At 42.3% G+C, this 14,911-nt stretch overlaps 1 protein-coding gene across 8 annotated transcripts in view; it reads right to left on the bottom strand.

Moving 5' to 3' along the window:
- The window catches only part of LOC105475298 (laminin subunit beta 4), a 111,535-nt gene that overhangs the window by 54,437 nt on the left and 42,187 nt on the right, over positions 1-14,911 (bottom strand). For all 8 annotated transcript variants that reach the window (XM_071094679.1, XM_071094677.1, XM_071094681.1 and 5 more), the window contains exons 16-18: positions 5,000-5,185; positions 3,604-3,719; positions 2,330-2,450 (exon numbers count right to left, since the gene is read on the bottom strand). In XM_071094679.1, coding sequence (XP_070950780.1) covers positions 2,330-2,450; positions 3,604-3,719; positions 5,000-5,185 — 423 coding nt within the window. The remainder of the gene's footprint in view (positions 1-2,329; positions 2,451-3,603; positions 3,720-4,999; positions 5,186-14,911) is intronic.

Here is a 14,911-nt window from a genome sequence, read left to right as displayed (position 1 = left end):
TTTACCATGTTGCCTAGTCTGATCTTGAATACCTGGCCTCAAGTGGTCTGCTTGCCTCAGTCTCCTAAAGTGCTGGGATTATGGGTGTGAACCACCATGCCCCGTGTAAATGCAATATTTTAAAATTAATTCCAAATTATTTACTTATTGCATCTATCAAACATCATTGTAATGATTTTATATACATGTACTTCTTCTGTATTAGGCTGAGAATTATTTTTTAACAAGGAACCATATTTTACACCCCAGGACCAGCATATTTTCTGGCCCGTATATACTCAGTGAATGAGTGGATAATTTGGATGAATACCTTTAGTACAGCATCAAGTGATACTCTTTGGAATTTACAAAGTTTAGAAATATTTAGGACATAGATTTAAAAATCAAGGTATGTCGACTGTTATAAATTTGAGTTTCCTGATTATTATAATAACAGTAATACCCCTTAGTGATCTAGGACTTCATTAATTTCTTGCTTTCTCTTTAATTTGCTGGGGTTCCCAATTTTTGGCATTTTCTCCCCAAATTAAACCTATCAGATTTGATTTTCTTCCCTTTGTAACTCTTATGTTGGTTAATGAGTGCGGTTCTATTTAAAACTCCTCAGTGGAGAAATGGATTATATAGTTAGGGAAATCATGACAGTTTAAAATTCCCAATTAAGAGTTTGTTTCTACTTTCTACTTTATTTCTACTATAATATGGTAGAATCTACCAGGTAGATCCTCTCACCTGAACTGTTACAGAGCTCTCTAGGTACAGGATTTATAACACCTTTGATTATGGTTGCCAGATGAAATGTGGCTGTGAAGTCTCTGTGCAACTACTAAACTCTGCCTTTTAGCTTGAAAGCAGCCATAGATAATATATAAACAAATGGGACTGGCTGTGGCCCAGTAAAACTTTGTTGGGCTGTATAGTTTGCCAATTAAGTCATGGTATTAGAAGATTCTCACAAATATGCAGAAATGCAATTTTAGTAAAGAAATTTTATTTTTATCCATGAAATTACTTTTTAAAAATCCCACACAATTCTATACAATTCTGTTGAAGTTGGGATGAAACTGGTACCTTCATACAGTACTAAAGATCTTAAAAATTAATTGGGAAGGCTGGGCACAGTGGCTCATGCCTGTAATCCCAGCACTTTGGGAGGCCGAGGCAGGCAGATCATCTGAAGTCAGGAGTTTGAGACCAGCCTGACCAATGTGGTGAAACCCCATCTCTACTAAAAATACAAAAATTAGCCAGGTGTGGTGGCGTGTGCCTGTAATCCCAGCTACTCGAGAGGCTGAGGCAGGAGAATTGCTTGCACTCAGGAGGCAGAGGTTGCAGTGAGCCAAAATCATGCCACTGCACTGCAGCCTGGGTGACAGAGAAGATTCCGTCTCAAAAAAGAAAAAGACAATTTAATTGGGGAACATGTTCCAGAAAATATTTTGACAAATTATTTCAAGAGCCATAATACCTTAGGTAAAGTAGGAAAATATTTTAAAGTATTTTAAAAAATATGTATCAAATATATATAGTAGTAATATATATCAATATAAGTATATTTCAAATGTATCAAATATACATAGTAGTAAAAAATAGAAGCAACTTATATGACCAGGAATAGGGAAAATAGATAAGTAACTTAAGTAAATCTACTCAATGCCCAACTTTGCCCAGGGACAAGCCTGGGTCTGAAGGGCTGTGCAGAGTAAGAAGTTTGGAAGGAATGCCAGTCGCCCCACTCTGTGGGGGAAAGACGCTGGAATAAGTCACTCAGGAAATATTATGCATGGTTTCTAAAGATAAGAAGACGGCATACATACCATAAGAAAATGCTTATGATGAAGTGTGAGGTGAAAAAAATTGGCCTACAACATTGTATAAGCACTCTGATTTCAATGATACAAAAGTGTAGGATGTATAAAATGGGAACTTAGAAAATGATAATGATTAATGTGGTTGGATTTCTTCCACACATTTCCTACACCACCAGGGTGCTGTCGTGGCTCAGGGCAGGGATGTGGAAGCAGGCAGGGTGGCTCTGATTCTAAACTTCTCACTCACTAGCTCTGTGACCCCGTACCTCTGTTCTATCACCTGTAAAATTATGAAAGTACCTGCCACACAGGGTTTCTGTGATTAAAGAATGTGTAAAATACTCCAAACCATTACTGAGACATATTGTTATATAAGATTTGCAAATGCTATTAGTTGGCTTTTATAATTGAGCAAATACATTTACATTTTTAAAGAAATATTTCACTAGTGAGTCTAAAAGTAGTTATAATGGTACTTAGTAGTGAAGAAAGCACCCACAAAGCTCTGTGATACTTACGGAGTCCACCAGGATGTGTGAATGAGTATAGGACTCTCTTTCCAAAGGCTGAGAAAAATAGACGTCTATGGAATATTGTACATCTGGTTCTAAACAGATGGGTGTGGGAAGCAGCATGATTCTGTATTAAGAGAGATAAAGCAAAAATTCAGACCACAGAAGCACAATTATATTAGCTAAATGGCCATAGTATTTGGTAGCATTGCACTTGTGCTGGGCAGTGACCTACACTGTGGGCCTGAGGCCAGTGTAGGTCTAGACCAGCACAGATGGGTTGGTTGGACGGTAAAGTCACGTTCAGATCCTCTGTGGCTCTTCCATACGATTGTGCCAAGTATCAAAGTCTGAGAAACTATTGGCTATGGGTTGTTATGACAACTCTGGGGAAAGGATGGGACAGAGGTCCTCATCCCATCTCTCATGTTAACATCAACAGGATCTCAAAAAATCTCAAAAAAATTATTTTGCGGCAGGGCGCTGCAGCTCATGCCTGTAATCCCAGCACTTTGGGAGGCCAAGGTGAGCAGATCACCAGATCAGGAGTTCAAGACCAGCCTGGCCAACATGGTGAAACTCCGTCTCTACTAAAGATACAAAAAGTTAGCTGGGCATGGTGGAACGCTCCTGTAATCCCAGTTACTCAGGAGGCTGAGGCAGGAGAATCACTTGAACCCAGCAGGCAGAGGTTGCAGTGAGCAGAGATGCCATTGCACTCTAGCCTGGGTGACAGGGTGAGACTCTGACTCAAAAAAAAAAAAAAAAAAAAAAAAAAAAAAGAATTATTTTGCCACAAGTTTCTATTGGGGCAAAATCAGTGGCCTCAATATTAGTAGGCTTTTACCTCAAAGATTCTCATCTATTGAGAGTAATTAAGCTGAATGTTTTACTCTTATTCTTGTTGCATTTTGCTTTCTTATATTTCAAAGCCACCTGGGGACTGGAAAAGGAACACTCAAGATTTAGAGTCAGGATATCCTGGCTAGAATCCTGGTTCTGCTACACATTAGCGATGAGTTTTCGGTAAGTCATTTAAGTATTCTCCTTCTCAATTTCGTCTTCATCTGATAAAGACAAAACCTGCTGTACTGAGCTGTTATAAAGATTAAAAGTGATAATAAATGTAAAGCATAGTGTAGCACACAGTAAGTGCTTAATATATGTTACAGTTTTCTTCAGTCCTCCTCTTTCCCCACTTAGTTCCCAGACACAAATTACTGATAAGTCAACAAAATTCTAAGAAGCTTTCAATGTTTGAAGACAGGTCTGAAACATACCTGGTAGCCGCTGGTAAGGCAAAAGACTGAGGCTTTGACTGTGAAGTCTTGGGTACGCAGTGCTCACTCCCTCGAGAGGGGTTCACCACGATCTGGACAGTCCAGTCAGCTGCAAACTAGACAGGCATGACATTAAGGCATGTCACTGCACGGATGCAGGAAAATGTTTTGCACGCACATACATATAGCTAATGGAAAGTGCATGAACTTGAATTTGCAACCCATAGGCCACTTGGCAAACAGTTTTGGAATTGAAAGAGTCTTAGAGGTTCACTCCCAGGCCCCAACTCTTTGATGTCTGAATTGTGATCCAGGCAGAAAAAGCATTGTTTCTCATGGGCTCACGGGCCTGGAAAAACCTTAGCTCTCCTGACAAGCCTAATCCCTAACCCCTGTTTCCCAGGGAGTTGACTTGTTTATCATGGCTCTGGATCACAGAACAAATAATAATAATTTGGAATCTTTTACAAGGAATCTATATATTGGGGAGATATGCAAATTTGCTCTATTCTGAAGTCTTACAATTTGGAAAAGCTTTTTCAAGGTGTCAGGGTCATGTTCTCTCTATAGATATATTAATCTATATTTATTTTTAAAGCCTTTCTTATCATATTCACTGAGCCAAAGTTCATTGACGTTCCTTGGCTTTCATTTGTAAGTGAGAAATACAGAATTATGTCCTATCATGCATTTCAAAGCAGATCAGCTGCTCTGGGCATGTGGCGCACCATGACAGCCTCCAGAATGTGGTCCCCAGTGGGGCTTGGGAGCCTCTAAGACCACACGCCCTCCAGCCATATCAGACATGTTTCAAAGGAGATGTTCAGTGGGTTTCAAATCCAAAGGAAGGTTAGGAACTATTGGTGTAAATCAACTATTTTTCTAATTTGGCTTGTATTCTGTTTTAGATATTTCTTAAAAGGCGGGCAGCAGGGGGTCTAGTAGTGGGAAACAAGAGGGGCAGTTTGCTTTTGGTCTTTCTCTTGTTGCAGGGTAAGATCCAAATGCAAACAAATGCCTCTGCTGCATCACCTGTGAGTCTGAATCTCTGCACATGTGCTGGTTTATTAAATTTTTACAAGAAAAGTACCAGGAGGGCAGGATTTGTGTTATTTTGGCTATTTTTCTTATACAAACAGTCACCACTTCCTTAAACCTGGTACCTTAAATGTATAACTCCAACTATAGCTTCTCTCCATGGGCTACAACATGCATGCATATGGGTCACTGTGCTGCTTCAATATCTTTAAGAAACCAGCTTTATAACGCTCCCCAGATGTTCGCTTTTTACAAATCTTTTTCTGATGAACCTATTCTAGCAAGGCTGAAATGGAAACAGTTCAAGAATGTATTTCTGTCAGCTTTTCACCACCGAAGTTGGAGAGTTAAAGGATACCTGGGTTTCATAGCGAATGGCAATGGTGAAGTCCACAGGAAAGGGAATGTTGTTGACAGCAAATCTCAAGCCAGCCCCAGGGAGAACCCTGGCAAATCCAGGTCCAGTCCATGTAACAGGGTTCCCAGGAACTGGCTCTCCTAAAACAATGTGAACAGCAGGACTCTGGCCAAAAGTTTCCGAGCCCTAAAATGGGAGAGGAATGTAAACAGCTTTGCCTACAATCAAGGCCTGAAAGAGTTCAAGAAAACCAGTCCCCCACTGCACCACCCCCTGTATTTCCTGGTGTGTATAGGATTCATATGAGTCACAGATGAATTATTCTAAGCAGAATACAGTCCAGAATCCAGCTGAGAATAATGTGCTAATACTGCAGCTTTGGAACATATGTTACTGTATAGAATGATTGATTTGAAAGCAGTGTCCCGGGAAGCAACTTTAAGTACCCCTTGTGCTAATGAACTGAGCAAATTCCACATGGATAACCTTGGGTTTTCTCAGATATGACTGTGGAGTTCTGCCCAAAATATGGAGGGATTTTGCCTAATTGGGCATGACAATGAGAAAACCCACATGGATTTATTTTCTAGATATTCCATGCAAAATGAGAAATGCTCCTCTTCTATCTGCTTGGGAGCATGTAAGTATAAAACTCCTAACATGATTAATTAGAATCCCTGATGGTCTCTATACTGGATGTCAGCCTGAGGCCATCTGGACCCTGTAGATAATACCTCTTTAATTACTTTTGCATCTGCCTCTCCACACTCACAGCCTTCGCTCAAATTCCTCCTCTTGTTACTTTTGCCTGTGTTGCTGCAATAGTCTCTTGGCACTGTTCTCTTCTCTCTCTTTGGTCCAATACATATCATGTACTGCTGCCAACCAGGCATCTCAAACTCTTTCTAACTGCCAACAGAATAATGCCCAAGTTACCTAGCCTGGAGTTCTAGTTGCTCTGTGATCTACCCCAAACTGCCCTTCATTTGATAAATGGTTAGTAACAATTATGTGCCAGCTCCTGAATTAGGAATGCAAACTAAATAGGACAGAGCCTCTGCCACAGAGGAGTTTAGAATCTTGCATCTGAGGCAGAAATGTAAATGAGAAATTGTACTGTCAGATTGGGTTTTAATAGACAGAAGTATATGTAAAGTCATCCATATGCAATGTTTTTCAAACATTAAAAAAAAAAAAAAAAAAAAAAACAACTCTTGTGAGGCTGGGTGCAGTGGCTCAGGCCTGTAATCCCAGCACTTTGGGAGGCCAAGGTGGGTGGATCACGAGGTCAGGAGTTAGAGACCAGCCTGTCCAACATGGTGAAATCCCATCTCTACTAAAAATACAAAAATTAGCCAGGAGTGGTGGTGTGTACTTGTAGTCTCAGCTACTCAGAAGCTGAGACAGGAGAATCACTTGAACCTGGAAGGCAGAGGTTGCAGTGAGTCGAGATCACGCCACTGTACTCCAGCCTGGGTGACAGGGCGAGACTCTGTCTCAAATAAAATAAAATAAAATAAAATAAAATAAAATACCCTTGCAATTGCAGTAGACACTGTAGGTACCCCTCCCAAATCTCCTTTAGCTGTTTGGTGCACCCATCCCCCAGTTGCTGTGTGTGTGGCTGCTGACAGCTCACAGTTGAGCCTTGCTTTGGAGGATTGCTCTTTCATATCTCCCTCCCTAACCACCCAACACTACCTCTGGGAGCTCATAGCCAATGACTGATTGAGACAAGGCTGACCAGGTTGTCTCAAGTGGCAGGACAACTTTGCCTGCAGTGTATGCCCCTGAGCTCCTCTGAGGATCAATTCAAGGTTTGTTTTACCTGAGACCACGTCTCGTTCTCTTTCCTTTTCTCTATCTTTTATCCTTCACTCTCTTAAGAGTATTCCTGAAGAACATTTCCTTGAAAAATCACATGCAATTGAATCCCATCTTAGGCTCTCCTAGGGCACCTGACTTGACATAATTAATGCCAGACAGTTTACCTAAAAGTAGATCCTAAGATGCAATTCTGGAGGTGGATAATTTACTGTTTGGCTGGCAGTGAGGACCATGGTGGGTGACATGCACAGATGATCCCTGGCATGAAGTAGTGATACAATTGCTAAAACTGTCACCTGTGGAGAAATGGGACAGAATATAGGCAGGGAAGGGGAGGCACTGACTTGAGCAGTATTTCTGGCACTGAAAGATATGGGAGGCATCCACATCCTTTGATGTTCCAGTAAGAACTGTGGAAATAGGTGGCTGTTGTTGAATGTCTTTGATGAGAGAAAATGACAGGGTCAGGACAATCAATCACCAATGTAAAGCAAAGTGTGAGAATCAGAGGGCCTCCCTGGGGCATGTTTAAAGAGACTCTCATCTCCTTAAACTAGAGGGCAAGAAGAGCTGAATATTCTTCACAAACATTAATTGTAAGAGTTGCAGAACTTCAGAGAAGAGGCTGAATTATCAGCCTAGGTAAATTACTTATATAAAGATAACTGTCTATTGGGGAAGGGGGTATGCCCATAATCTTTCAGTATTAATGGATACAGGATCTGAGCTTATGCTGATAACCAGGTATCCAAAGTGCCACCATGATCCCCTTGTTAGAATAGGGACGTATGTGGGTCCTATAAATGGACTGCTGGGCCAGGTGCCTTTCATAGTGACTTCACTGGATTTACAGAACCACCTATTGATAATTTTCTTCAATTCTTGAGTATATAATGGAATGAATCTGCTTTGCAGTTGGCATTGGTTCTTTGACTTGTGGGTTAAGAGCTCTTGTAGTAGGAAAAGACCAAGTAAAATCCCGTAAAATGAGCCCCAACCCCAAACCAAGACAGTACATAAAAACACTATTGCAAATCAGGGGCATCCTCAGAGTGCCACTCTCAAGACTTAAAGGATGAATGGGTGGTGGTTCTCAACATATCCCCATTTAAGGCACCAGTCTTGTTTCTGCAGTTGTTGGATGGATCACTGGCAGATGGAATTACCACAAATTTAATCAAGGTATAGTCCTACTTGCAGCTGTTGGGTTGGATGGAGCGTCTTTACTAGAGCAGATTAATACAGCCTCTGGAACATGCTATGTAGATATTGATATGCAAAAATGTTTTCTCTTCCATACTTGTAAGGAAAAAGGAACATCTGCAGTCCTTTGATGTTTCTATATTGTCTGCAAATGTGGTGGGGTGGAATGGTGGTGCTCTATTTTCCAACAAGGGCAAGTGGGTTCCTTCTGTAGTCTGAGAGTGCTGAGGAGAATACTTGGGAAGGGCAAGACGGTATGTTCACAGTCTTGCTCCAGGCCTACTTACTTCTCTTGTTCTCTGTCACAATATAGCCCAAAAGGATCTGGATCATCAATATATTCTATGAAATACCACATTAGTACCCTACATTGAGGGCTAGTGAAGTGGGTGCCTCGGGCCAAGGTGATATCACATGACTTCCCACAGTGAGAACCAGCTGTTCTGTGGCCTTGGCCAGCACCCTTTTCTGAGGGCTGAGTGTCTAATTCACCATGATGGGAAAATATAATATCTCCTCTGTACAATAGATCCACTTTCCAGCAAAAGAAGTTCAGCAGTGGTCATGTGATTTTGGGATTCACTGCCCTTACACAAACCATACTACCTGGAAGATGCTGACCTGAGATGGCAGTGCATTGGGGCCCCTTAAAGATGCAGCTGAAGCATTAGCTTCACAAACTTGGAAATGAAGCCCAAAGAGATGGGCCAGTGCTCTTTGGGATGTTATGTACTCCTTAAATCAAGGCATTTATTTGATGCTGTGTCCCTAATAGGCAGAATACATGGGCTTGGGAGAACCAAGTAGGATTAGCCATGCCCACTATCACTCCCAGTAACCATGGGAATCTGGGCTTCTTGTCACTGTAATGTTACCACTCTGTGGGTCTAGAGGTCTTGATTCCTGGAGGGGGACAGAGTTCCTTCTGCTAATCTTAAAGCTATGGCTGCTACATGGTCTCTTGGGCTCCTCATGCCAGCAGACCAGTAGTCACAAGAAGGAATTACCATAACTATAGGGCTGTGGCTATATCATTGGGACATGAGGAATATGTATGGCACTGAGGTGATCCACTGGGGCATCTTTGGTGCTCCCATACATGTGGTCTGATAAGGCATGCAATACAGGGCCTCCAGCCCATGAGGGATGAGAGTGTGAGTCATCTCAGAAGTACCAGTTGAGGATGAGGGGAATCTAGAATGTGTAGAGAGGAGGGAGGGAGATGGTATCAATTATAGCCTTGGGACCAACTGCAGCAGCTAGAAGCTGTAGTTTGTCTCACTAGTGTCATTTTGTAAATTTCCTCAGGAATTATGACTAATCAGAATCCTGGAGAAGCTGTGCCTGCATGCAATGAACTTAATGTAAGAAGCAAATGGGCAGGGTCAGCTTCATGGTTACCTAGGACCACCCCCCAACCCCTCAAAGAAAGCCCCCATGCTTGATTTGATGCTTTGCTGTCACCATCTTGATAGAGTTAATAATTTTATTTCTTTGAACTTGTTCTGTAAGTGAAGTCTTTTGGGACAGTGGAGCATACACGTGAACAGAAGAGATATGTGCATCATGTGTGTCTGCTTCCTTGTTGCCCCATTTGCAGATAGTGCACATCACGGCCATTGAACACAGAATTCTGGGGGACCTACTGTGCCTGGGAGTTCAGTGAGACTCAAAGTGAGTGCAGGGTAAGTGTGTTACTCATGTGATCAAGTTAGCAGGAGTGTCGATAGCTCCAAGAAACCGAGCTTTCTGTTAGAACCAGACTTCTTTTGAATGCAGAAAGAAAGGCATTCTAAGAAACATAAACAACCAAGGAATCCCATATCTTTTTTTTTGTTTTTTTGAGAGACAGAGTCTCGCTCTGTCACCCAGGCTGGTGTGCAGTAGCACAATCACAGCTCTCTGCAGCCTTGACCTCCTGGGCTCTAGTGATCCTCCCACCTCAGCCTCCTGAATAGTTGGGACCACTAGCACACATCATCACACCCAGCTAATTTTTTATTTTTTTGCAGAGATGGGGTCTCAAATCCAGTCTAGTCTCAAACTCCTGGGCTCAAGTAATCCTTCCATCTCAGCCTCCCAAAGTGCTGGGATCACAAGTGTGAGCCACCATGCCAGACCTCATATATTTTCTTATTCATGTGACTTCCCTGCATTAGCCCACTACTTCCACTGAAAAGGATGACTAGAAGGAAAGAAAGACAGGACAACCCACAGTTTCATTTCCTTTCAGTCCTTCCTTACTCATCAGTATGCTGAAGGTAGAGTGTCGGTTGAATACATAGCAGGAAGTGAAATGAAAACAGTTAACTTAGTCTTGTGCAGAGTTCTCACAGTTCTGTTAAGAATGAAATACATATCTATATATGACTACAAATTGACAATGTGGATATGAATACAAATTCTACAATTTCAGTGATTGCATGTGTGAGTTGAAATGTACTTATGTTTCCAGTTAAAATTGGCACTGCACTCTACAAAGATGAATGGTATAATTCATGCTAATAATTTTAAATTTTAATATATCTTTACATAGAATGACATTGAACAGCAAATAACAAAATGCTCTGACAAACTGAGAGAGTGATCATGAAAGAAAGTATAATGCTTTATATTTTAGTACTTTCAATCGCCCTTTTTTTTCTTCTGATTTTAGAACACAAGCTCTACATTTTTATTTTGCACTGGGCCCCGCAGGTGGGTCTGAGCATGCAATGAGTAGGTGTTGTAGGTGCCATTGTTCTGCTGCCAGATCCCCTTTACTGGGCCTGTGCATGCAGCTGCCAGCTCCTGAGACTGTTGCTGCTATGGCTCCCGACTGCCCCCTTCTCTTGGGCCTTGCTCTTGGCTGATGAGAGTCATCTCACCTGGAAAGTTACCCACATCTGCCCTGGCAGGCCAGCACCAACAACTGACTGATGCAGGAACACAACAGGCCAGCCCTGTGCCTCAGTGGGGGACAACTCTGTGGTGTAATTTATACTTCAGAGCTTCCCTGGGGGATGAGACCCAAAGCTAAACTTGACCCTCGACCCCATACCTGCCTTCCCCTTTCTCATTTCCTAGCCTATTTCCCTCACTCCATTACAGGTTTTCCCTGACATGCGTTCCCTTAATAAAACACATGCACCTGAATCCCTGTTGTCATCTGCTTCCAGGAACCTAATCTAAGACAGTGAGTGACACTGTACCCATGCAGATATCCATTTATATAAAAGTGAAAAAAATGGATAAAAATATGACTATTTTGTATTCTTCTGTTGTACTAAACTGACCCACTAAACTGATTCCATGGCCTACTTATTAATTAGCATGTCCTGCAGTTTGAAAAATTACAGCTCTATGGAACCCCAGAGATGGACAATCATGTCCAGATGTCAGGGTAGGAAATGTCAGAGAAAAAGAAATCTGAGTTGGGTTTTAAGGGATGAGAAGAAGTTTTCCCAATCAATAACACAGAGGTGGTCATTTCAAGAAAGAGAGGAGTATGTTGTACATGCTTAAAGCTGGGTTTCTCAAAGTGCTGTCATGAACCACCTATATCAGACTCACCTAGGGGCACGTGGCAAACACGCAGGTTTCTTGACCAGCCTCAGATTCCCGGATATGGTATCTCAAGGGTCAGACCTGAATCTGGATTTTAAATAAACTCCCTAGGTAACATGCACAGTAAAAATTTGAGGATCACTGAGGGAATTAGGGGAGGGAAGTAGCGACTCATTCCCCAGTCTCCTCTTTTCAGGTGGACTTCAGATCGAGGAGAGCCACTTCTAGCCTAGAAGTCAGAGTAGGCCTTGTGGGACTGTAGCATAGGAATAGGAACAAGTAGGAGAAAGCAAAGACCCCATGATTAGCGCACATGATCCTGGTAGGGGGAGCAATGCCCACAAAGCCTTCTCTGAACTTCTCAGCTGGGGTATTTCTCTGTAATCTGAAGTCCATATCATGTTACATGCAGCTGTTTCATGACCCTTAGCCCAGCCCACCACACATTGGCCGTTTGTGTCCACAGCTCCTTCCCACTACAATAGGGGCAGGCTCCATGTTGAAGTATTTCTGTTTTCTTTCATTCAGCCATTTTATTCACTTGAGAAGTTCTCTTATGTGTAAGCGGTGCTGGGTTTGGGAACAAGACAGCCAACGTGTGCTTTCATTTGCTTCTCCAATATATCCATTTGTGCATATGCACCCAGGAAGGCTCAGTAAAAATCTCAATACAGCTAATAAATGAAGGAATGAACCAACCCACAAACAAGCCTACAGTGGCTCTGACTTTCGTGAATAACAAGGGATGGCTACAAGGTCCTCTGGACTCTTTGGGGCTTCTGTAGCCATGGGAGACTGGGCCGTGAGGAGGTGGCATCGCTCTGCCACTGATGCCAGCACTGACCAACTGCAGCGGCCTCAAAGTCTGAGGCACAGCTACAGCACCAACCCAGGGGCCATCAGTGTGTCCTTCCTTTTCCATCTAAGAGGAGAGCCACTCCTCAGCACTTTACCTCTCCTTACTAAAATGACAAGAAATTGTGAATTCACAGTGTGCAACTCTCTAACTCTTCAGAGCCCAGATTTCTAGAAATTATTTGTTTTGCAAAGAAATAAAGCTATTGATGTTTTTCCCCAGAGGATCTGATTTCTTCGGACTTGGTTTTTCCTTTCCTCCATTTCTATTCATGAGGGTAATAAGAGCTTTTACTAACTGAGTACATGCATGGACCAAGCACAGTTGTAAGTGCATTCATTACCATATAATTCATTTACGGCCTGTGACTGTGGCCATTCATAAATGGTTTACCTCACTCTGCTCATCAGCATGGAAGCTTTACTTCTGACTTCTCTTCAGTATTATCTTTTCTTTGTCAATTATGAAATCACTTCCTTGTTGCTGGAAATACACATCACATTCCAGGCAAAGCTGTTGCTAAAATCTTTTTTTTTTTTTTCAGTTTTCTGTTTTCCAAAATGGGCAACTTTGAGACAGAGTCTCCCTCTGTCACCCAGGCTGGAGTGCAATGGCACGATCTCAGCTCACTGCAACCTCTGCCTCCCAGGTTCAAGTGATACTTGTGTCTCAGCCTCCCAAGTAGCTGGGACTACAGGTGTGAGACACCATGCGCAGCTAATTTTTGTATTTTAGTAGAGACAGGGTTTTGCCATGGTTGGCCAGGCTTGTCTCAAACTCCTGACCTCAGGTAATCTGCTCGCCTTGGCCTCCCAAAGTGCTGAGATTACAGGCATGAGCCACCACGCCCGGCCTAACATCTTAAAAAGAAATGACAGTTTAAGTACCCATCAGAAGTATTAATTATACCATGGACCAAGAGGTTCAGATTATTCCACCAATGAACCATAGAGAAAGTTAATTGTAATTCTTCTTAGTTCTCCAATTAGAATGTTGAAACAATTCTTCATAAGATGCAGTTGGGTTTGCTTTTATTCACATTCATAGTTTCATCTCCAACCTTTCTCTTCTCTCTGTTACCTCTTAACTTAGGTCCTTATTTGTTCCTGTCTGGACTAGTGCAGTCTGTACAGAAATGGGTTTCACTTCTGTTAGATTAAGTTTGTAAGAATACTGAGGACGGCCTCTGTTATATCATTCTCTTGCACAGAAGGTGGCGAACACATCTGACAGCAATCACTTAAGCATACTCTGAGAATGACCCTATGGTCTAAAAGGAATGTGAGTTTAGAGTTCCCAGCTAAGGAATCTGGGAGTCGCCAACCTGGAGATTCATTCCTTATCTCTGAGGAACATCTGAACCTCTGGCCCATCCTGTGGAATACAGGCCATACAGAGGTTTGAGGCCCTTGGTTTTGGGTTAAATGAAGGTTTTATGGAAGAGGTTGCTGGGGGGAGGGTACTAAGTGAAAATGCTACATAAACTACACTTTCTTTTTTTTATAGCAGTGCTCCTGTCTAGCCTGCTGCCAATAGACCCCTGTATGTAAGTTCCCTCAATCAACCCTATGTCTCATTCGCTGGCTCTGGGTGTCTTCTTCGGTCTCTTTGAACATGGTGCAGTATCTATTGAGGTCAATAGGGGCCCAGCATGACAGAAGGCTTCAGTAAGTTCTCATTGCCCAAAAAATAAAGTTTAGCCTCCTTAGCAGGAGACTATAATTTTATTTTATAATAGTTCTCTATTTACCCTCCCTGCTGTACTTGTGTCTATACCTGCCTTGGTTCTCCTCTGAACTGTTATTTATAACTTGCTCTGGCTAGACTGTCTTCTCATAAAGGCTCACTCATGGCTCAGAAATCCTAATACACTTACTGATTCTCCTTATCATTTGTCACTGGCCCATCCTAAGCTATCTATGTAAATGTGTTAGCTATAGTAAAAACTCCTGGAGCCAGTGACCCTAACTAATCCTTATCTGTCCTTAGCCTGGAGCTCAGCTTTGTGTGCACATTGTACAATAAAAAACGGGTTAAGAATAAGAGTTGTGTTTGGTTTTTTTTTTGAGACATGGTCTCTTGCTCTGTTGCCTAGGCTGGAGTGAAGTGGTGCAACCACAGCTCACCGAAGCCTCAACCTCCCAGGCCCAAACTATTCTTCTACCTCAGCTTCCGAAGTAGCTGGGATTACAGGCATGTGCCACCATACCCAACTATTTTTTGTCATTGTTTTTGTAGAGGTGGGATTTCACTATGTTGTCCAGGCTGGTCTTAAACTCCTGGACTCAAGTGATCCTCCTGCCTTGGCCTCCCAAAGTGCTGGCTTTACAGATGTGAGCTACTGTGCCTGGTCAAGAATAAGAGTTTTTAAACCAGATGCACCTGGGTTTCAATCCAGTCTCTCCCAACTCCCACTGTCTACTAGATGTATGACTTTGAGTGACTTACCTAACCTCTCTAATGTTTTTTCCTCATCTGGG

This window comes from Macaca nemestrina, chromosome 4 (genome assembly GCF_043159975.1).
Source record: "Macaca nemestrina isolate mMacNem1 chromosome 4, mMacNem.hap1, whole genome shotgun sequence".
NCBI classification, from domain to species: Eukaryota; Metazoa; Chordata; class Mammalia; order Primates; family Cercopithecidae; genus Macaca; species Macaca nemestrina.
The sequence above is the reverse complement of the archived record's forward strand: the minus strand, read 5'-3'. Positions and strand labels throughout refer to the sequence as shown.